The sequence below is a fragment of the Salvia miltiorrhiza genome, unplaced genomic scaffold (genome assembly GCF_028751815.1).
Source record: "Salvia miltiorrhiza cultivar Shanhuang (shh) unplaced genomic scaffold, IMPLAD_Smil_shh original_scaffold_468, whole genome shotgun sequence".
Lineage (NCBI taxonomy): Eukaryota > Viridiplantae > Streptophyta > Magnoliopsida > Lamiales > Lamiaceae > Salvia > Salvia miltiorrhiza.
The window spans coordinates 277811-299627 of record NW_026651556.1 but is presented as its reverse complement, the minus strand read 5'-3'; the positions used below and the strand labels follow the sequence as shown (position 1 = coordinate 299627).

Sequence of the window (21817 nt, the reverse complement as noted above, 5' to 3'; positions counted from 1 at the left end):
TGGTAGTTCTTAATTTAAGAAACTGGATAAATGAGCCGTTGGAGGCACCCTAATATTGAGCCATTTTACAACTTCTTTTCCATGATTAAATTATTAGCCGGCTGTGAGGACTGAGGAGAGCATAAACTATTGTTATTACTAAAAACTAATAGTATATCTTTATGATAGTAGTTTGTTAGAATTTTACAAGGTTATAGTTTAATAATCACAAATTGGAAATAAAATATGTGAGAAGGGCAATTTACATATTGCATTCAATGCACATAATTTTAGTACACGTAACACGTTAACATCTAATTTAAATCCCCGTATGCCTTAGTTGAGGGGTTAACACGTTTCTATCTCTTCCGCAAATACAGCACTATGAGCCGTTTTCGGACCAATTACTTATGCAATTTCATGGTTGATTTTTTTTTGACCTAAATAACACTGTTAGAATTTAATACGAAACGATTTCTATAGAAGACTATTAAACAGAAAAGAAAAAGAGGTGGTCTTGGGTGTAATCGGGTTGCACCCGCGCCTTGACCCGAATATGTATCCTGATTCGAACCGTATAAATGATACTATTTAATTATACAAATGAAAATGCTTGTAATTACATATTCGGTTATACAAATGACACTGCGTATAATTGACACTATTCGGTTAATGTCATTTGTATAATCGAATAATGTCATTTACACAATTAGTGTCATTTGTATGACCAAATAATGTCAATTATACACAGTATCATTTGTATAAACGAATAATGTCATTTACATTATTACATGATTTGGGTCAGGATGCGAGTTCGAGGCAGAATACGGATTAGGTGCAACCGATTGCACCCAAAGTTAAACTTGTGGAAGGAAAATTATTTGGTAAATAGTACTTCTGCCTCTCAAATATGAATCTATGATATGTCAATCAGATTTTAACTCCAGCATTGAATTGGGCTGGGCTTGACTTTTATTGGATTTGCGCCTTATTGGTTGAGTGCAAAAGCCCATCATATTCTTATCCTCGAATACAAGTGTTAGATAAGGTAGCCACGTAAAGTGCAGTTGCATCAGTCACCAAATGCTCAAAGGATAATTTATTTTTACTTTTAATTGATTGTATTTAATAAAATGAAGCAACCCAAACTTGTAATTGTGGATATTTGTTACTAATTTGACAGCGAGGGGAAAGATAAAAGAAGTCTCTAAAATCAACTTAAAAAAGCCCAACCGATTCCAACACTAAATGAGCTAAAAAATAAAGAGAAAATGGCAAATGGATTGGGCGTGATCAAACTGCGGCATAGTCTGCCGCATTTAGCTGGAGTTGCAGTTCCTTTTGCTGCTCTGCCTCCGCCTCCGCTTTCAAGGAGAGTTGCTGCATACAGAGCGCCTCGCAGGGCCGTTTTAGGCCTTGGATTCTCGTTTTTGTCACAATTCATCAACATGGCTGCTCCCACTCTTGGCGCCAAATCCTTCATCGCTTCTGCCAGGCAAACGGGTGCCGTTGAAAAGGTGAAACTTGTGTGTGTTTTCGATTAGTTGCATGTATTGTTTGTTGAGAATTGCTTTTAATTAGGGATGATCGAATTATGTCGCAATATATTGCTATGGTTTTACTTTTGTAAATGCTACTAGTTTCACGGTAGCCCCAATTGTCCTTTGCATACATTCCCCAAATTCACCGACAATTGATCAAAAGCTCTTCCGCCGGCCGGTTTTTGCTCCTCTCTATTTCTAATTTTTGAGTTTGACGCATGCTCCAAACTCGTGCATTGCTTTTGGACTAATTGCCGCGGCCTTAGCCGTCGGAGTTTCAGGAAGTGCTCTTCTGGACGACTGGCGGCAATTCTGACCTTCAACACAATTTATGATACTGAGCAATTGTTCCGCAATCTCTAAGTTTAATCATTTCATTTAAAGGAAAAAGATTTTATAAACACTCTCTATACTAATTGTTAATTTATAGGTCGAACTTGTGTGTGTGTGTGCCTTTTTTACTTGCTTATTTATTTTTTAAGGAAGGAGAACTTTGTTAATTTGACCATTTATCTTTAGCTTGAGGAACTATATTGGTTGGCTGACGAGGCGGCGTCTTCTTGATTTTGATTATCAATGATTAATGGCTTTGTTTTAATTTTAAAGGTATTGGAGAATGTGGAATGGCCAGAGCAATTTCCCTTCAAGGAAGAGGACTTCCAGCGCTTTGATGAGTAAGTCTATTATGATCCCACACACATCTTCTTAACTTTTTATGCTTGAAGCAAGCACTGAGTCTGATTAAAGTTGTTTGCACTTGCCTCATAAATTGAATTGTTTGCACTTGCCTCATAAATTGAAAAATAAGCTTAGTGAGTACAGTTAGATAAGTTAAGCATAAACTATGAGTTTGAAGGGAGGGATAAAACCCAATCGTGCCCTCATCAGTGCATAAGCAGCTGTCTTTGGCAGGGGCTTCAGATTTGCTACTTGCTGAATAGACAGGTTATTACATTCAGGACGGCAAGATTTGAAGAACAGCATCCACATTGCATGTGCTGTCCTGATAACATATTTCTCGAGACTTGAGATAGTAGAGTGCAGGCAATAGTGAATGATATGGCAGACAGGAGAGAATGCTTCCTTTTCAATTGTCAGCTTCCCAAGGATTAAAACAAATTATAACTATAGGGAGTTTTTTGTTAATCCCTGTGACCCTCAAGTGAGAAGTGAGATAGTGGGGGAGGAGAGAATACTAGTGGCTGTGGTATGAGGATTTTCCTCACAGGAGCCTAACAATCTAGCTGACTTATATGTCAATGTCTTGAAAAATGGAATTTTCTCAATCAATAGTTTTTTTTGTTTGAAGATTTATAATCAATCATGTGATGCATCTCTTTACAAACTTCAGCTTCAGCCACTGACAAAGGTTGTCTGGACAACACTACAGGTCACCAGACACATTGTTTTATGAATCTCCACGTTTTGTGACTCATATTGATGATCCAGCAATTGCTGCCCTGACTAAATATTACTCAGAGGTCTTGCCCCCAAGCAATACTCCTGGAGTTGCTATACTTGACATGTGTAGCAGCTGGGTGAGTTACATGTTTATATATTGCTCTTGCCTAATCAAAATTCATTACGTTGACTTGAAAGAAAAAGTTGTTACGTTGACATTAACATGATTCTTATGGTTTGTCTAGGTCAGTCATTATCCTAAGGGATATAAGCAACCAAGGATAGCTGGAATGGGTTTAAATGAAGAAGAGCTAAAGCGCAATCCAGTAAGATCATTATTTATTTATTTCTTTATGTATTTTTTTTTTCTTCTTTGGGTCATTTTATAAAATTTTCAACGTCATGTGCCTACGTCGAAGCACGATGTTGTGATATTAGTTTTGATGGCTGCTAACATTTCTCCAACTAATGAATTTGTAGGTTTTGACAGAGTATGTCGTGCAAGACTTAAATGTTGATCCTAAACTCCCATTTGAAGATAACACCTTCGACGCAATTACAAATGTGGTATGCAAATCTATTTTCAGATCTGTCCATACTCAAGTTCGAGAATTATTTTCCAGGAGTCATACATTTGATCATTTATTGATTTCCTCTTGATTTGTCTCAAAGAAGTCCAGCTGTTGTTGGTTGGACAATTATCAATGGAGAGATATATTTGTTTTCCTTTTTCTCTTGTATTGTTACATAGTTTCTTACTATTTGTTTAAGATTATATAAAAAATCTGACCTGATTACGCCTGTGATTTAAATCCTGTATGAACAGATTTATTATGTCTCAGGTTAGTGTGGACTACCTATCAAAGCCTATCGAAATTTTCAAGGAGATGGCACGGATCCTCAAGCCAGGTGGACTTGCTGTAATGAGGTGATAATCACTCAATTTCATGCAACTAAAATATGTACAAGCATGACATGCAGATTTATTATTAGCAATGCATTCTCAGATATCTTCTGTGGCCTTGATGGTTTGGTATCTGCAGTGGTTCTAGATTTCTGCTAATTGAATCGGTTTCTGGTCTTCACTGAACCTCCACTGATTTTGTGAGTTTTGCATGTAAGCTTCTCCAATCGCTGCTTCTGGACAAAGGCAATCTCAATTTGGACATCAACAGGAGATACAGATCATGTAATGATAGTTGGAGCCTATTTCCATTATGCTGGAGGGTTTGAGCCTCCTAAGGTAATTGGAATCTAGACTTTGTCTTCACAATTTCAAACATTTGCCACACTGTCCATTGCCACTTTAGCTTGTACTTGGTTAGCCAAATAGCAAACCTAGGATGCTTAGTGCAAGATCTTTACGTTTCCCAAAGGCTACAGAAAAATAAGGAAAAGGAAGTACCGAGGACTGGGGATCTGTTGTGCGAGGGAAACCATTAAGAGCATTGGGTGTTGTAGTCTGGTGATAAAAAGGACAGGAAAACAAACAGAATCTGAAGGAACTTAAGAATAATGGCCTTGGGAATAGTAGGGGAATCTGTTACAGTTGTCATTGTCACCGTAAGGCAATGCTTCTTACCTGAGTTTGAATTTAGCTATGAAATAGATGTGTCTGGTCGTATTGCTTAAATCTCTAAGGGGTCGTTTACTTTGGAGGATTAGCCTTGATAGATAAAAATAGTAAGGCTAATCCCTTGTTTACTTTGATGGATTGCAACTTTGGGATATCCCAAGGCCCTTGATTATTTCTATCATTCAAGCAAGTTTTGCTTGATTTTTATCCCATGGAAAGGGTGAGATTGAAGATATCCTACTCTTGAGGATAAAAATAGTCAATCATGCAAAGTAAACGCCCCCTAAAGGTTTGGAAGGTATAGGTAGTTCCTCTTAATATCATGTTTTTGCTTGCCTGTAGGTGGTTATCTTTAACTAGGGACTACATAAGAACCAGACCATTTACTTGTATGAGGCAAGGCTAGTGGCAAAATTTTAGATACTTCAACTACCTTGATGCAGAGTGTTAATTTTCTTGGATGCGACCCAGTAACATTCACTTTTGCATTAATTTTAAACAAATTCAAACTAAAGCTAACACAAAATAGAACACCTCACCTAAACTAGAAAACACCAGTTTCCACAAAATACACAAAAGAACGAGAGGCCATACCATACCCTACTGTGTTAGTGTAATTGGTTAGATGCGACCCTTCGAAATTCAAGCCTAAAACCATTTCCCCTTCCTTATAAACTCATGCAACTTTATTGGGGATCTAAATTGTATACATTAGAACTAGGTGGATCAAAATTGAGATAGCAGTATATTTCAGGGAACCAGAACTGAATTGTTTATCTCCAATAAAGATTTTTTCTTTCAATTCAGCATTGAACTTTATACTGCTTGTTTACATATTTCTTAAACTAGATCTAGATATAGGAATCCTGACATTTCATGTTGCTCGAGCGATGATCAGGTTATCTTTGTATTCTTTTAGGCTGTAGATATATCTCCAAACCCTGGTCGCACCGATCCTATGTATGTTGTGTACTCAAGAAAATTAGCAGCCTGAGGTCCGGATCACAATTCAGTCCTCACAATTACTGGTGAGCTCTCAATTCAATTATTTGGTGCCAATATTGAGTTTCACTCTGGAAAATCCACAAATTCACGAGTGGCAACACGATAGTTTGTTCTGAAATCTGAATGCTTTATGAGAGAATATGATATACGAACCAACTTGTTTTTGTATGATAATTTTTTGGTAGTTATGTAAATGCATATGGGCTAACTGAACTTTTAATGGTGGGAGCAAGTTTAGTGATTCAACCATGAGCTTGTTAAGATAGTTTGAGCCAGCGGTAGGCAGTAAGAGATGAAATTGTGCCTTATTTATTTTGTTAAAAGAGTAATATAATGTATAATTTTGCTACTTAGTTGGGACTTCTCCTAGTCTGTGTTTCTATCATCTGTTTTGGTGCAATAAGAGTCGGTGTTTGCTTCCTGAGCGTTCCTTCTTTGTATTAGTTGCTCAACTGTCATGCTTCGTTATTCCATTGTGTTCCTTTACTTGGTCAATCAGCCAAAATGCTAGTTATTTGAAGTGAGAGATGAGATAAGAAAGATGGTTGTGAGACTGTCTTTTTAAAATGTGTTTTTGAGTTTTCTTTAATTGAGAAGGAACTGAAGTTGGAAGTTAGCAAGCAACAGGTGGGTGGAGCCTTAAAAGATAATAATAATTGTAGAAATAAATAAATGAAGCCTACATTGAAAACACATAAAGAGGCCTATTGGGAAGCAGAAATGAAAGAATTAGTCGGTGATGTCGGTGCTTTCTGTCTGGGAATATTGCTAAGTTATATGCGTCGATGCACCTTGGGAGAAACATAACACTAACACCAATATATTTGTTTCATGTTGTGACTGCATAAACATACTCGATGGTAGGATTGTTTGCGTCCTCCACTTCTCTTGCTAAAAATGTAGAGAAAGAAAACCAGAGTATTTCAGCGTATGTATAATTATGCTAAATTTGGTCTCTATTTATCTTAATATCCAAATTAAAATTTGATGACCAATCAAATGGGTCTTAGGCCGAACAAACAGATTCTAAGACTACATTTGGACAGTTTAATTAACATTTTGTGTGTGTGTGTGTGTGGTTGTGTGTTATTTTAATTGAACGCGTGTAAGGCCATGTTTGAACAATTATTTGGTTAAACAATATCTGCTTTAATATTGTTGGAGTCTGTACACATAATTACATGCACATAAACAATACATACTTTAATGCGTCAATCCAACAAAAGTCATAAACTAGTTCTACTTTGTCAATCAGACTACATAAAACAGCACATGGTGATCAAGTTTGCAGTAAGAGAATCCTGCTCAAGGAAATCCAAAACGCACAGAAACAAAAAAGTTGGAAATTTTATTCTCATCAAAACACCAACCTTTCCAGCTAGCCCAAGAATATATACAAACAAACACTAACTAAATTGGCATTTGAAAAGTAGAAAGAAAGTGATAAAAAGAAATCAAGCCCATCCCTGCTTGTATCTGGCGAAGAGCTCTTCCGTTTGAGCATTCTTGTAAGCGCTGCAAGCAATGAGATACACCCAGATCAGCACCACCACTGTGACGATGAGTATGACGTTGGCCTTCCTCCACTCGTGCCGCAGGTTCCCCAGCAGCCCGGCCTTGCACGACTCGCAGTTGTAGCAGAGCTGGCTTGGGTCATTGCTCCACATGGCACAGTCCACGTCTGCTGCCATGTTGGCTGCACCATTCCACGTCGTGGGGCCCGCGTACTGGTACCCGCATATCATCGGAGGCTTGCAGCATCCAGACTGCACCATTTTGGAAACAAGAAAAGGAATGAATGTTGTTGATGTGAGTGGAAAAGATCACTACCATTCTCATAGCATATTTGTGTCATCACAACCACAAAGATATGATCCCATAAATCAGATATTTGATGCTGATGATTTTCAAGTACGACTTTTGTGGATAAATAAATAAATGATGATTAGTGGAAACATGGGAATCACAGCATAAGGCTGGCTGGGAAAATGCTCAAGGGACCTACCATTAGGTAAGAGTATTCTAGTCTAGAGAGAGACTGATGAGGTGTGTGGATTGATGACATTTATTAAGCCATAATGAAGCCTATATGACAAATTTCAATTTAGCTTAATTAGCACACGACACTATATCAAGGTCGACAAACTAATTATGTTTGTGGGTCCATAAAAATGTCATTCTTGCCTCTTTTTGATTGATCACAGAGTGTCTCTGCAATAATGATATGCAATTCAGAATTGCCCAGAAAATCAAACATAACAAAATGATGAACAACAATGCAATCATCAAGTATAAAATGTTCCTTCCTCCAACCCAAAACTTAACTTGTGAAAAAATTACTAGACATCCATTCTTACTCTTACTCTTAGTGGAAGTTTTTACTTGAGTTCAAAGTGATGATACAATTATTGTAGTGTGAATAATAAGATTGGCATGGGGATCATAAAAAAACTAATTAAGAAAAGTGAAATAATTATTCTACTAAACTGAGATGAGAAACAGGTAAGACCGCGTTTGGAGTCGGAAAAGCAAAAGGCAAAATAAAGAGAAAAAGAAGGGCCTTTTTGTATTGTTTAATTAATTACCTGGATAGGAGAGAGATGGGCGGCGAAGAAATCAGCGGCGGAGATATAGTTGCGGGAGAGCTTGGGGCAGATTTGGGACTCAGCCAAACAGGCCCTAATGCCGCCCCAATTATCGTCGGTGGTGATGTGGTCGCGGAGCCAGGAGGAGAAGCCGGCGAGGCGGTACTCGCGGAAGGCCATGCCGGGGACGGGGTAGGCGCCGCCGTGGCGCGTGACGACGAAGGCGAGGACGAGGAGGACGAGGAGGAGCACGATGAGCATGAACATGCAGACGAGGTAGAGGCCGAGGAGGCCCTCCTTCTTCCAGTAGGCGCCCACGAAGCCGGTGAGGGCCACCAACAGGAAAGCTATGCCGAGGAAGACCAGGGGCCACCGGAGCCACCGGATGCACTCGTTGTCGGGCTTCGAGGCCAGCCATATGCCGGCCGAGATGATGGGGATCGAGCACATCAGCGCGATGAAGTTCAGCAGCGCCGTTATGTTATTGCTCATCGCCATTGATTATGATTTACTATGAGAGAGAGAGAGAGAGAGAAATGGAGGAAAAGTGTTGGTTAGTTAGTCAAAGCTTAAGTAGAAAACTGAGGAGAATTTTCGAGTATATATTTAGATCTAATGATGACGTGGCAGCTATCACACGTGTCAGTCATTCATGGATCAAGTTTTCAAGTTATAAATCTATACTCCTGACTCGACAGAGTACTGTTTTAGAAATTTAAACAGTAGAAATTTATACTATTACTTTTTTTTTTGATCGATAAAATTAAAATTTTATTAAGATAAAAAGCAAGGCACCAGGGATGCCAATCAAAACAAGAAGGAAAGATTGAAACACTTTGAGCACCACATGGTGAAAGGGATTCTCAACTCCAAAACTTTATAGACCTCATTCCAACTCCAAAGTCTACCCTTGATCTGTAAAACAAGTCTCTCAATATCCCAAATCTTTCCTTGAAAACGACTCTCGTTTCTTTTTTCCCATAGTGTCCAAACCGTTCCCACCCATAACGCATTTAGCAATCTTCTTCCTTTCTTCTTTTTGGCAGCAGAGATGAAGGAAGTGTAATGATGGAGAGTACCTATAGGATTTGCCGTTTTGATGTGTAACCATTGGAAGATTTGGTCCCACACCGCCGCAGCTTTCGGGCAATGAAGAAACAGATGTTCCGTCGTCTCCTCTCCAGCGACACAGGCGTTGCATCCTCTCTCTTCCCAGCTAATTTGAATTTGTCGTCTTCTTAAGTTGTCACAGGTAGCCAAACGATTTCTAAGACATCTCCACGTTGTCACCTTGGCTTTGTGCGATGTTGGAGCCTCCCAAACCATTGCCATCTCAGCCGGTTGAGTTTGTTGCGCCTCTCTGGAAGCCGCCACCAAATCATAAGCCGACTTTGTTGAGAATTTACCGTCCGTAGTTGCCCTCCAACTCCATCCATCAGTTAAACCTGTAGAAGGGACAAAAGCAGCAACAAGTCTCAAAAGTTCCTCCACCTGTCCATTCTCTCTTTCCCTCAAATCCCTCCTCCAATTCACCGACCACACCCACTCTTCTCCTTCCCAAAACCCACTCTCTCCGACAAGGGCTTTCTTATTCGAGCACAAGTTATACAATCTCGGGAAAGAGAATTTGAGAGGTTCGTAACCAGCCCACACGTCCTCCCAGAACATTGTATTCATCCCATCCCCGAGACTGTGTTGAAGGTGATCAATGAACCATCTATCGTCTCTTCCTCCCCCTTTCTCCACAATTTTCGCCCACCACCCCAACTGCCCACTTCTTCCCACCATCGAGCAATCCCCATCTTCGCCCCAGACAAGTTCCCCATAAATCGATTTGATCACTCTCGCCCACAAAGCTCCCCCATCCACCAAAAATCTCCAAAGCCATTTAATTAACAGAACATGATTAAACAATTCCACATCCCGAAACCCAAGACCTCCTGTTTTCTTATTGGAACACAAGGAGCTCCATTTAAACCAGGTGATTCTTCTCGACTGAGAGTCTCCACCCCACAGAAATCTGGAGAACAAGGAATTGAGGTTCTTGAGCACAGTCTTGGGAATGAAAGCGTAGGCCAGTTGATATACCGGAATAGATTGAAGCACCGCTTTGACAAGAGTGATCCTCCCTGCCAACGAGAGAGGTCTTTTTCTCCAGCTTGCAATTTTGTTTGAGACTTTATCCACCAAGAACTTCCATTCGCTAACACCATTGCTTCGGCCTCCAATTTTGGTTCCCAAGTAAAGACACGGGAAGTAACCAATCTTGCAATGGAGAAACGAAGCCCATGTCCTCTCGACTGACACATTCACTCCCACCGTCATCAGGCTGCTCTTCGCGAAGTTGACAGCAAGACCCGAGACAAAATGAAAGAGAAGCAACAGACTTTTCAGTGATTCCACATTACGCTCATCAGCCTCTAAAATAAAGATGGTGTCATCCGCGTACTGGAGATGTGTAATCGGCACTTCATCCTTACCAATCTTAACAGGAAACAATAACTGTCGTTCCACTGCTCTCTCAACAAGCGCATTCAACCCTTCCGCAACAATGAGGAATAAGAAGGGAGACATCGGATCACCCTGTCTCAAGCCTCTCTCCATTTTGAAATCTCCCGTTGATGACCCGTTAACAAGGACACTTGCTGTGGCTGACTGTAGACACCCTTGAATCCATTTCCTCCAAATCCCATCGAAGTTCATTCTATCCAGCAAAGTATCCAAAAAATCCCATTGAACTGAGTCGAAAGCTTTGGCAAAGTCAATCTTAAAGAATATCCGGCTTCGTCGCTTCTTTTTTGACTCAACAACAACTTCATTCAAAATGACCGCACCATCGAGAATGAACCGCCCTTTAACGAAAGCGCTTTGATTATAAGAGATGATCGACCCCATCACCTTCGTCAGTCTCCCCGCCAAGATCTTTGCAATGATTTTATACAAGCTGGTAATGAGCGAGATTGGACGAAATTCGTTCAACGAATCAGCCCCTTCTTTCTTCGGTATTAAAACGATGAAAGAAGCATTACCTCCTTTAGGAATTTTACCGTTCGCGTGGAAGTCCTTCAAGACCTGGAGGATATCCTCCTTAACCACATGCCAAGCCGATCTCCAGAATGAAAAGTTAAAGCCATCAGGTCCTGGACTCTTATCGCCAGAGCAGCTCCAGACCGCTTCTTTAACTTCTTCGGGTTCGAAACCTCTAATCAGCCAATTTCTCTCCTCATCAGAGATTTTCCTTCTCACAAAGTCAATGGGAATAACAGGCATCTGTCTATCTTTCCGCTTGAAAAAGGTTTCAAAATGATTTCTCACCCTAGCTTTTACCTCTTCCGGTTTGGAGATCCATGAGTTATCAAAGATCAGTCCGCCTATGTCATTCTTCAACCGCCTCCCTTTAATCGCCTTATGGAAGAAGCCAGAATTCACATCTCCCTCCTTAAGCCATTTCAGTTTAGCCTTCTGTTGTAAGGTCATCTGCTTATGCTTCATCTGAAGGGAAATGAGAGCTTGGAGCTCATTTCTCCTTATAACATCCACTTCGCCTAAACAACTCTGCTCGTCAAGCTCATCTTTCTGTTGTAACTCCTTCTTTAATTCGTGAATTTTAGAATCAATCTCACCAAAGGAAGTACGATTCCAAACTTTTAAAGCCTCGCGAAGTTTCTTCAATTTCTCCTTAACCACGAAAAAGCTCCATCCCTGACAGTCAGTCCCCGTCCACACTTTCTTTACAACATCTTCAAACTCCGGGTGATTCGTCCAAGCATTTAGGAACCTAAAAGGTCTTGGTCCCCAATCCTCCGTTCTAGTAGTGAGAACAATTGGGCAGTGATCCGAGATCGAACGCTGAAGACCGCGTGCAGAACTTCCTTCCCAAGAAAGCATCCAAGTTTCGTTAACAAGGAAACGATCGATCTTGCTCTTGCATTTGCCATTGGGCTTGTACCAAGTGTACTTTCGACCTTGTGTATGAATTTCCTTCAGATCGTTCCCCCTAATAAAATCCTCGAAAAACCTCGCATCCGACGCTCGAAACGTCTCCCCGCTGCCCACCCTCTCTTCTCTTCTCCTGACTGCGTTAAAATCTCCCAAAATACACACACTTCGATCCGCATTCTGTTCAACAATAGAACCAATTGCATCCCAGAGAATCCTCTTTTCCTTTGATTCAGTTGGCGCATAAACATTGATAATGCAACACAAGAGACCGTCCTCCTTGTACCTACCGTTAACAACCACGGCCCCCGGTAAATCCCAAGAACTAGATGCTTCGAACACCTCCCTATTCCATAAACACGCAATTCCCCCAGCTCTCCCCTCAGAGTTCCTGATTGCCTTATCTGTGTTATTAAACCCCCACCAAGAATTACAAAAAACATCACTAAAAGTCTCCATTTTTGTCTCTTGTAAACAACAAATATCAATACTCGCTGTCTCCAAGAATTGAACTCTCCGATTCCTTCGCAACAAACCGTTGCAGATACGTCAGTCGAGGTTACCAATCATGAGGAGACAACGTTGGGAGGCTCAGTCTCGAGCCTCCCAACGTTGTCTCCTCATGATTGGTAACCTCGACTGACGTATCTGCAACGGTTTGTTGCGAAGGAATCGGAGAGTTCAATTCTTGGAGACAGCGAGTATTGATATTTGTTGTTTACAAGAGACAAAAATGGAGACTTTTAGTGATGTTTTTTGTAATTCTTGGTGGGGGTTTAATAACACAGATAAGGCAATCAGGAACTCTGAGGGGAGAGCTGGGGGAATTGCGTGTTTATGGAATAGGGAGGTGTTCGAAGCATCTAGTTCTTGGGATTTACCGGGGGCCGTGGTTGTTAACGGTAGGTACAAGGAGGACGGTCTCTTGTGTTGCATTATCAATGTTTATGCGCCAACTGAATCAAAGGAAAAGAGGATTCTCTGGGATGCAATTGGTTCTATTGTTGAACAGAATGCGGATCGAAGTGTGTGTATTTTGGGAGATTTTAACGCAGTCAGGAGAAGAGAAGAGAGGGTGGGCAGCGGGGAGACGTTTCGAGCGTCGGATGCGAGGTTTTTCGAGGATTTTATTAGGGGGAACGATCTGAAGGAAATTCATACACAAGGTCGAAAGTACACTTGGTACAAGCCCAATGGCAAATGCAAGAGCAAGATCGATCGTTTCCTTGTTAACGAAACTTGGATGCTTTCTTGGGAAGGAAGTTCTGCACGCGGTCTTCAGCGTTCGATCTCGGATCACTGCCCAATTGTTCTCACTACTAGAACGGAGGATTGGGGACCAAGACCTTTTAGGTTCCTAAATGCTTGGACGAATCACCCGGAGTTTGAAGATGTTGTAAAGAAAGTGTGGACGGGGACTGACTGTCAGGGATGGAGCTTTTTCGTGGTTAAGGAGAAATTGAAGAAACTTCGCGAGGCTTTAAAAGTTTGGAATCGTACTTCCTTTGGTGAGATTGATTCTAAAATTCACGAATTAAAGAAGGAGTTACAACAGAAAGATGAGCTTGACGAGCAGAGTTGTTTAGGCGAAGTGGATGTTATAAGGAGAAATGAGCTCCAAGCTCTCATTTCCCTTCAGATGAAGCATAAGCAGATGACCTTACAACAGAAGGCTAAACTGAAATGGCTTAAGGAGGGAGATGTGAATTCTGGCTTCTTCCATAAGGCGATTAAAGGGAGGCGGTTGAAGAATGACATAGGCGGACTGATCTTTGATAACTCATGGATCTCCAAACCGGAAGAGGTAAAAGCTAGGGTGAGAAATCATTTTGAAACCTTTTTCAAGCGGAAAGATAGACAGATGCCTGTTATTCCCATTGACTTTGTGAGAAGGAAAATCTCTGATGAGGAGAGAAATTGGCTGATTAGAGGTTTCGAACCCGAAGAAGTTAAAGAAGCGGTCTGGAGCTGCTCTGGCGATAAGAGTCCAGGACCTGATGGCTTTAACTTTTCATTCTGGAGATCGGCTTGGCATGTGGTTAAGGAGGATATCCTCCAGGTCTTGAAGGACTTCCACGCGAACGGTAAAATTCCTAAAGGAGGTAATGCTTCTTTCATCGTTTTAATACCGAAGAAAGAAGGGGCTGATTCGTTGAACGAATTTCGTCCAATCTCGCTCATTACCAGCTTGTATAAAATCATTGCAAAGATCTTGGCGGGGAGACTGACGAAGGTGATGGGGTCGATCATCTCTTATAATCAAAGCGCTTTCGTTAAAGGGCGGTTCATTCTCGATGGTGCGGTCATTTTGAATGAAGTTGTTGTTGAGTCAAAAAAGAAGCGACGAAGCCGGATATTCTTTAAGATTGACTTTGCCAAAGCTTTCGACTCAGTTCAATGGGATTTTTTGGATACTTTGCTGGATAGAATGAACTTCGATGGGATTTGGAGGAAATGGATTCAAGGGTGTCTACAGTCAGCCACAGCAAGTGTCCTTGTTAACGGGTCATCAACGGGAGATTTCAAAATGGAGAGAGGCTTGAGACAGGGTGATCCGATGTCTCCCTTCTTATTCCTCATTGTTGCGGAAGGGTTGAATGCGCTTGTTGAGAGAGCAGTGGAACGACAGTTATTGTTTCCTGTTAAGATTGGTAAGGATGAAGTGCCGATTACACATCTCCAGTACGCGGATGACACCATCTTTATTTTAGAGGCTGATGAGCGTAATGTGGAATCACTGAAAAGTCTGTTGCTTCTCTTTCATTTTGTCTCGGGTCTTGCTGTCAACTTCGCGAAGAGCAGCCTGATGACGGTGGGAGTGAATGTGTCAGTCGAGAGGACATGGGCTTCGTTTCTCCATTGCAAGATTGGTTACTTCCCGTGTCTTTACTTGGGAACCAAAATTGGAGGCCGAAGCAATGGTGTTAGCGAATGGAAGTTCTTGGTGGATAAAGTCTCAAACAAAATTGCAAGCTGGAGAAAAAGACCTCTCTCGTTGGCAGGGAGGATCACTCTTGTCAAAGCGGTGCTTCAATCTATTCCGGTATATCAACTGGCCTACGCTTTCATTCCCAAGACTGTGCTCAAGAACCTCAATTCCTTGTTCTCCAGATTTCTGTGGGGTGGAGACTCTCAGTCGAGAAGAATCACCTGGTTTAAATGGAGCTCCTTGTGTTCCAATAAGAAAACAGGAGGTCTTGGGTTTCGGGATGTGGAATTGTTTAATCATGTTCTGTTAATTAAATGGCTTTGGAGATTTTTGGTGGATGGGGGAGCTTTGTGGGCGAGAGTGATCAAATCGATTTATGGGGAACTTGTCTGGGGCGAAGATGGGGATTGCTCGATGGTGGGAAGAAGTGGGCAGTTGGGGTGGTGGGCGAAAATTGTGGAGAAAGGGGGAGGAAGAGACGATAGATGGTTCATTGATCACCTTCAACACAGTCTCGGGGATGGGATGAATACAATGTTCTGGGAGGACGTGTGGGCTGGTTACGAACCTCTCAAGTTCTCTTTCCCGAGATTGTATAACTTGTGCTCGAATAAGAAAGCCCTTGTCGGAGAGAGTGGGTTTTGGGAAGGAGAAGAGTGGGTGTGGTCGGTGAATTGGAGGAGGGATTTGAGGGAAAGAGAGAATGGACAGGTGGAGGAACTTTTGAGACTTGTTGCTGCTTTTGTCCCTTCTACAGGTTTAACTGATGGATGGAGTTGGAGGGCAACTACGGACGGTAAATTCTCAACAAAGTCGGCTTATGATTTGGTGGCGGCTTCCAGAGAGGCGCAACAAACTCAACCGGCTGAGATGGCAATGGTTTGGGAGGCTCCAACATCGCACAAAGCCAAGGTGACAGCGTGGAGATGTCTTAGAAATCGTTTGGCTACCTGTGACAACTTAAGAAGACGACAAATTCAAATTAGCTGGGAAGAGAGAGGATGCAACGCCTGTGTCGCTGGAGAGGAGACGACGGAACATCTGTTTCTTCATTGCCCGAAAGCTGCGGCGGTGTGGGACCAAATCTTCCAATGGTTACACATCAAAACGGCAAATCCTAGAGGTACTCTCCATCATTACACTTCCTTCATCTCTGCTGCCAAAAAGAAGAAAGGAAGAAGATTGCTAAATGCGTTATGGGTGGGAACGGTTTGGACACTATGGGAAAAAAGAAACGAGAGTCGTTTTCAAGGAAAGATTTGGGATATTGAGAGACTTGTTTTACAGATCAAGGGTAGACTTTGGAGTTGGAATGAGGTCTATAAAGTTTTGGAGTTGAGAATCCCTTTCACCATGTGGTGCTCAAAGGGTTTCAATCTTTCCTTCTTGTTTTGATTGGCATCCCTGGTGCCTTGCTTTTTATCTTAATAAAATTTTAATTTTACCGATCAAAAAAAAAGAGCTACATTAATTAATAACCAAGTATGTTTCCTAAACTTCAGCCGTACGCACTAAACTTTAGCTAAAGAATACTCTTTGTGCTACCTTTTATTTTAGTTTGTTCCCTCCCTTTTGACTTTAGTAAGTAAAATATGTATATCACTCTATCCCTCCTTCAAAATATTTATTCGTTTTGCCATTTTAAAAAGATTATTTATTTTACCATTTTAATTCGTCCCCAAAAATTTATTGCACACACGCTTTTAATTTTAACCTTTAAGATTATTATCCTTTATTCACAAAATTTACTAATTATTGGATCCACCTTTTACTTGAACACTATAATAAAAATTAAACTTTTATTTCCCGTATATTCAAGTATTTTATTAAAATTTGTATGATTTTCACACAACAAGCTAGATTGAGAAAATAATACTTTCTCCATCCACTAATTCATGATCTAGGGGGAGGAAACACGTGTTTTAAGAAAAAAAATGTATTGTTTATTAGTTGAGTGAAGAAAGAGACTAATAAAGTGTATTGTTTATTAATTGAGTGAAGAAAAAATGTATTATTTATAGGGATTCACCAATTAAAAAATATATAAATAATTACTAAAAATGGATAGGACATGAATTGATGCACGAATGGAGTATTTAGAAGGAAAAATTGAGCAAAGCATTCTTGAATAGAAAATTAACCTTGATGTTAAGATTGTCACACTCATTCCACTACATTAACAAGTGAAGAATAGAAATTTTGTTGATATATGATCTCAAGACTCCACACTTTATGCATACTCAAACATGCATGCCACTTCTAAGGAAGCATTTGTGAGCAGCTTCAATTCTCAGTCGCCGCCATAGACGTTTTAAGGGACTGAAAGCGGATGGCTTTGTCCCCGAATTTCGTCTTGGTGTAGAGCTTGAGATAATCCTTGAACTGAATATCCCTCGGAAGCAGGAGCTCGGCAGCCGGAGAAATGACGGCGTCTCCACCGGGGTTGTAGAATGTGGCGACGGAGATGCGGTTGCCCTCCTTCATGGCCATCACTCTGTGCACCGCGCTCTTGTACACCCCGTTGCTCACTATCTCCACCTGGTCCCCGATGTTGACGAATATCCGGTTGTTCTTGGAAGGCGGGATTTTCACCCATTCCCCGCCTTTCAAGAACTCCAGCCCCGGGACCTGGTCGTCCTGGAGCAGAAGTATGATCCCGCCCGCGTCCGTGTGCTCTCTGAGGCCTCTCATGAGCTCCGGGTGCGGGCACTCGGGATACATCGCCACCTTGGTCCCCACAGAGGGGCCCCGGCTCCCGGCGAACGCCTCCATCATGTGGGCCCTGCTGATCCCGAGATTCTCACACATCAGCTCTGACAACTTCTCGGCCAGCGCGATCACCTGGTCGATGTACTTGTCCATCGACTGCCTGCGTAGTCAGGGGCGGAGCCAGACTTTCGACTCAGGGGGGTCCAAAATTTTTTTTTTCAAAAAAATAATAATTAAATAAAAAAAATTAAAAAATAAATAATAATAATTAATATAATTATAATGTTATTTAAATTATATAGCAAGTTAAAAAAATAAACATAATTATTTTTTTAAAAAAAGTCCAATATAACAATTAGCAAGCATATTAATAACCAAGCACAAGTTATATTGTAAAGTCAATACCCAAAATCATCATTTGCAAGCTCTACAGAAACGGGGGCAGAAAACTAGAAAAGTCTCAAATTATAGCATATATTTTCTTTAGAAAAGACATACCTTACCATTTAGCAACATTACCTTTGTTCTGTCACAATATACATAATACATCATACCATAAATATTGTCTGTAAATGCATTTGAATTATTATTATAGCAGATGAGATAACCACCACATTAATCGTCTAGCATCACTAAACTAGTACGATAATTTATTGTTTTATTTTTTGGAAGGACACTGGAATAAATTTATGTGAATAACCGATTAATTAACCGATTAAATTATAATTAATATATATTTATTAGGGGTTATTGCCATAAAATTCATCAAGTTTGCAAATTTTCTGGTTTATATCATGACTTTTTATTTTTGCCAAAAAATACATGAATTTAGTATTGATTCTTAAATATCCCATACGTTGCTATTTCGCCCAAATCCAATCTTAGGTGGCAGCCGGAATTGCCAGCGTGTAATAAACGGCCAATGATAAAATGACATCACTTTGTTCAGCATTATACGATGTCGTTTGGTTATATTAAGTTGGAAAATTTTAATTGGGCATAAAATTAGGGTAAGCTACTCCTTTTCTTTGCTAAAGAAGCAGAACACGTGGAGAAGAAGGAGTTCTGCAAATGTTGGGCTTTGGCTTGCTACAACAACAAGATTTAGGAAGCATAAGTTGGGCAATCTTTAATTGGGCATAAAAGTAGGGTAAATATCTCACTTTCATCGTTAAAGAAGAAGAACACTAAAGAGAGGTTGGGGCTTTGGCTCGCTACAACAACAACATTGATGGGTGATTATTTTCTCGTTCGTCATCGAGCGCGAGGAATATAACAGAACCTACTCGATTTTTCTTTTACAACATTGCTGCGGTGATTATTTTCTGTTGTTAGCCTCTCTTGTTCTTATTTTCAGTGATTGAGTTTGCTTATGATTTTGATTTTTCGCTTGTGCTTCAGTTGGGGGATGACAGGCTCCCCATCTCTCTTAAAGGTAGAGATTTGAACTTTCATAAATCAACCAAGCAAATAAGGCGACAAGCTCCAGCAAGTTTTTTTGAATTTGGCTCCAGCAAGTTTTCGTCCTTTTGTGTTTTGATTAGGGCTTTTGTTTAGTTATTATCTTTTGTTTGTTTATTTTAATCGATGACCACATATAAATTGAAAAGGTGCTTTGTTTTGTTTAAGAATTTTCAATTTTTTACTCAATTAATTAAATCTCATATAAATTAAATGTCACGTCTGTGCCACATAAGCCACGTAAATGACACATAAGTTTTGATTTCGCCGGAGTTATTCATCGCGGGATATTTAAGAATCAATACTAAATTCATGTATTTTTTGGCAAAAATAAAAAGTCGTGATATAAACCAGAAAATTTGCAAACTTGATGAATTTTATGGCAATAACCCCTATTTATTATATATACTCTCATCCCAATTCTCATCTCAAATATGAAACTATATCATTCTGAATTCGCATATTAAAAGAAGGAAACAATTCCATTCTAATTAAAAGAATAAGCCCACTCAGCAGCCCATTTAGCAACTCTCTCTCTCTTCCAAAATAACCACCGACCACTGCCTCCTTGGACTCTCTTCTCTCTCTCAAATTAATATTTTTTATTTTTTTAAAATATATTTGTAAAATTACTAAAATACCCCTGGGATTTTTGGAAATTCCAGGGGGGTCCAGTGACCCCACTGCCCCCCCCTGGCTCCGCCCCTGTGCGTAGTAATATTCTGGCTCAGGTCTCATATTAGGTACGTCGTCTGTGTGTTAATTCTAATGTCAAAGGTCTTGAGTTCTAAGTCGCGGTCTTTAAAATTTCTTTATTTAATATTATTAATTTATCAAAAAATAAAAAATAGGTACGACGGTCTCTCTTACCTGAGGTGTTGGGAGAGGGCGGCGATGTCGTTGATGGTGTTGTCAGGGCGGTGGCAGATGAAGAAGGTGCTCTCCCAGTCCATGTCCGGAACGTACTCGTTGGCGGAGAGGCTCTTGGCGGCGTCTGAGTCGAGGAAGCCGGGCTTCATGTTGTGCTCGTAGTGAGCCTTGGTCAGCGCCTTCACCTTCTCCATCAGCTCCGTATCGACGTCGTGATTCTCGATCTGCACAGCGCCGGCGATCAGAATATATAGTTAAGATGGTGTGTGTGTGTGTGTAGGCAGTTTGATTACCATAAAAAATCCCCATTTCTGACAGGCCTCGTGCAGGAGCGCCATGGTTTGGCCTCTCTTCTCGCTCTTGAGCTTACTGAAATCGATGACGGGTATCTCCATCTCCATCTCAGAAATGTTCACTTCGTTTTTGCTGCTATATATGTATCTTTTTTGTGTGGGGGTGATGCTAACTTTGGTTGCATATATATAGAGAAAGAGTTGAATTGGTATTTACCTAATAAAATAATGAAAAACAGTTAAATACGGTTAGAGTTGAAGGCATTGAGAAAATGGACAAGTTCAGACCATGGATGGTTGCTTTCATAGACATCTTTACATCGCATGTGATCTCTGCAGTTTTTTAACTCGTCAACGGCCTTTCACTCTTATTGGTTGCCCTTTTCTTCAATTCTAAGTTGTTTTCCAAAACTAGGTGCACTTTTACCATCTTTCATGACTAATGCTGATGGAGTTTAATTTGAACAATCATAAAATACAAATATTTGGTTCAATAATATGTTTTCTGATGAATTTTGATTCGTAAGATGGTGGGAGATTATTTCTGTAGTAAGTAATATGGGACATGTCTTTGATTCTTTTAACTCTCGGATCTTTTCTAAACTCAAGTCGAGTATATTTGTGAAGAAATTTAAAATGTTTTTCTTGGAAAGAAGTCTACATTTCACTCTCATAATAAAGTTTACATCAAAATGTTAAAACCAGAGTTGGGAAAAAAAGGAACAAGTAGCTCTTACAAATTACAATGGGCGGTTTGGCCGTCTGTGGGCGTGATTATTAAAATTGGGTTGAACAAGATTCATAGTCGAGTCTAGAAACAGCCTTGCTCTACTCTAATATATACTCCATCCGTCCACCAATTAAAGGCCTATATGAAAAAACACGGGTTTTAAGAAAAAAAATGTATTTTTATTAGTTGAGTGGAGAAAGGGTCTCACTTTTTTAAAAAAAAGTGTATTTTTATTAGTTGAGTGGAGAAAGGGTCCCACTTTTTTGTAAAGAATCTTTGACTTTTTTGATTAAATAATGAATAAAAACTTACCAAAAATAGGTAGGCCTTGTTTTTGTGGACGGACCAAAAAGGCAAGTAGGCCTTGAATTGATGGACGGAGGGAGTATATATATATATATAGGGAGAGGTTCAAGAAAGAAACACTAAATAAAAGAAGAATGGAGAACCATTTTCAGTCATTTCATCATCAAGATCTACTGTGGATGCATCATTTTGTTGGATAAATATAGATCCTGGGTTCGAATCCTGAAGGGAGCAATTATTTTTATTTTTTTTAGTGCATTAATTTTTACAGTGGATGCATTAGATTTAATAGTTCTCACGTTCTCACAAATAATGTAGTTCTATCTAAAACCACACTATATATATATATATATATATATATATATATATATATATATATATATATATATATAGGGTGGTGCTATTCAATGAACTTCTCTTAGTCTATAATATAAGACTAATTTATAACCATAGATTGTAGATGATCTACGGCTGGATTTTAATTAAATTCTTG

The 21817-nt window shown here is 40.1% G+C and overlaps 3 protein-coding genes across 5 annotated transcripts; 1 reads left to right on the top strand and 2 right to left on the bottom strand.

Moving 5' to 3' along the window:
• The first annotated feature begins 1109 nt into the window (after window positions 1–1109).
• On the top strand, window positions 1110–8801 carry LOC131004895 (uncharacterized). Of its 3 annotated transcripts, none has more exons than XM_057931657.1 (9): window positions 1142–1496; window positions 2127–2194; window positions 2911–3058; window positions 3167–3247; window positions 3402–3488; window positions 3764–3849; window positions 4044–4164; window positions 5417–5525; window positions 8005–8801. In XM_057931657.1, the coding sequence occupies exons 1-8, from the start codon at window positions 1251–1253 to the stop codon at window positions 5489–5491; spliced, it is 912 nt and encodes a 303-aa protein (XP_057787640.1). In that variant the 5' UTR covers window positions 1142–1250; the 3' UTR covers window positions 5492–5525; window positions 8005–8801. The 3 variants fall into 3 exon arrangements, with proteins under 3 accessions (XP_057787642.1, XP_057787640.1, XP_057787639.1); XM_057931656.1 differs by lacking the exon at window positions 8005–8801 and adding an exon at window positions 6758–7698; XM_057931659.1 differs by lacking the exon at window positions 8005–8801 and having other exon boundaries at window positions 1110–1496; window positions 5417–5923.
• Window positions 6830–8667, bottom strand: LOC131004896 (tetraspanin-2-like). Its single transcript, XM_057931660.1, has 2 exons — window positions 8088–8667; window positions 6830–7268 (listed from the first exon to the last, which is right to left on the bottom strand). The coding sequence occupies exons 1-2, from the start codon at window positions 8583–8585 to the stop codon at window positions 6957–6959; spliced, it is 810 nt and encodes a 269-aa protein (XP_057787643.1). The 5' UTR covers window positions 8586–8667; the 3' UTR covers window positions 6830–6956.
• An 8263-nt stretch (window positions 8802–17064) lies between the features above and the next one.
• Window positions 17065–20620, bottom strand: LOC131004894 (1-aminocyclopropane-1-carboxylate oxidase 1-like). The gene is made up of 4 exons (XM_057931655.1): window positions 20577–20620; window positions 20289–20505; window positions 19996–20219; window positions 17065–17824 (listed from the first exon to the last, which is right to left on the bottom strand). Exons 2-4 carry the CDS (start codon window positions 20394–20396, stop codon window positions 17239–17241), a joined length of 918 nt encoding a protein of 305 aa, XP_057787638.1. The 5' UTR covers window positions 20397–20505; window positions 20577–20620; the 3' UTR covers window positions 17065–17238.
• Between the last annotated feature and the right edge of the window lie 1197 nt (window positions 20621–21817).

What these genes read in the sequence shown, in the direction of transcription:
- LOC131004895 (XM_057931657.1), top strand. Translation starts at nt 1,251, where the DNA reads ATGGCAAATGGATTGGGCGTGATCAAACTGCGGCATAGTCTGCCGCAT. An exon ending in AAGAGCTAAAGCGCAATCCA is followed by an intron (nt 3,248 to 3,401) that starts GTAAGATCATTA and finishes ATGAATTTGTAG; the next exon opens with GTTTTGACAGAGTATGTCGT. An exon ending in GAGGGTTTGAGCCTCCTAAG is followed by an intron (nt 4,165 to 5,416) that starts GTAATTGGAATC and finishes GTATTCTTTTAG; the next exon opens with GCTGTAGATATATCTCCAAA.
- LOC131004896 (XM_057931660.1), bottom strand. Translation starts at nt 8,585, where the DNA reads ATGGCGATGAGCAATAACATAACGGCGCTGCTGAACTTCATCGCGCTG. An exon ending in CCCATCTCTCTCCTATCCAG is followed by an intron (nt 7,269 to 8,087) that starts GTAATTAATTAA and finishes AAAATGGTGCAG; the next exon opens with TCTGGATGCTGCAAGCCTCC.
- LOC131004894 (XM_057931655.1), bottom strand. Translation starts at nt 20,396, where the DNA reads ATGGAGATGGAGATACCCGTCATCGATTTCAGTAAGCTCAAGAGCGAG. An exon ending in AGAAATGGGGATTTTTTATG is followed by an intron (nt 20,220 to 20,288) that starts GTAATCAAACTG and finishes GGCGCTGTGCAG; the next exon opens with ATCGAGAATCACGACGTCGA. An exon ending in GCCCTCTCCCAACACCTCAG is followed by an intron (nt 17,825 to 19,995) that starts GTAAGAGAGACC and finishes CTGACTACGCAG; the next exon opens with GCAGTCGATGGACAAGTACA.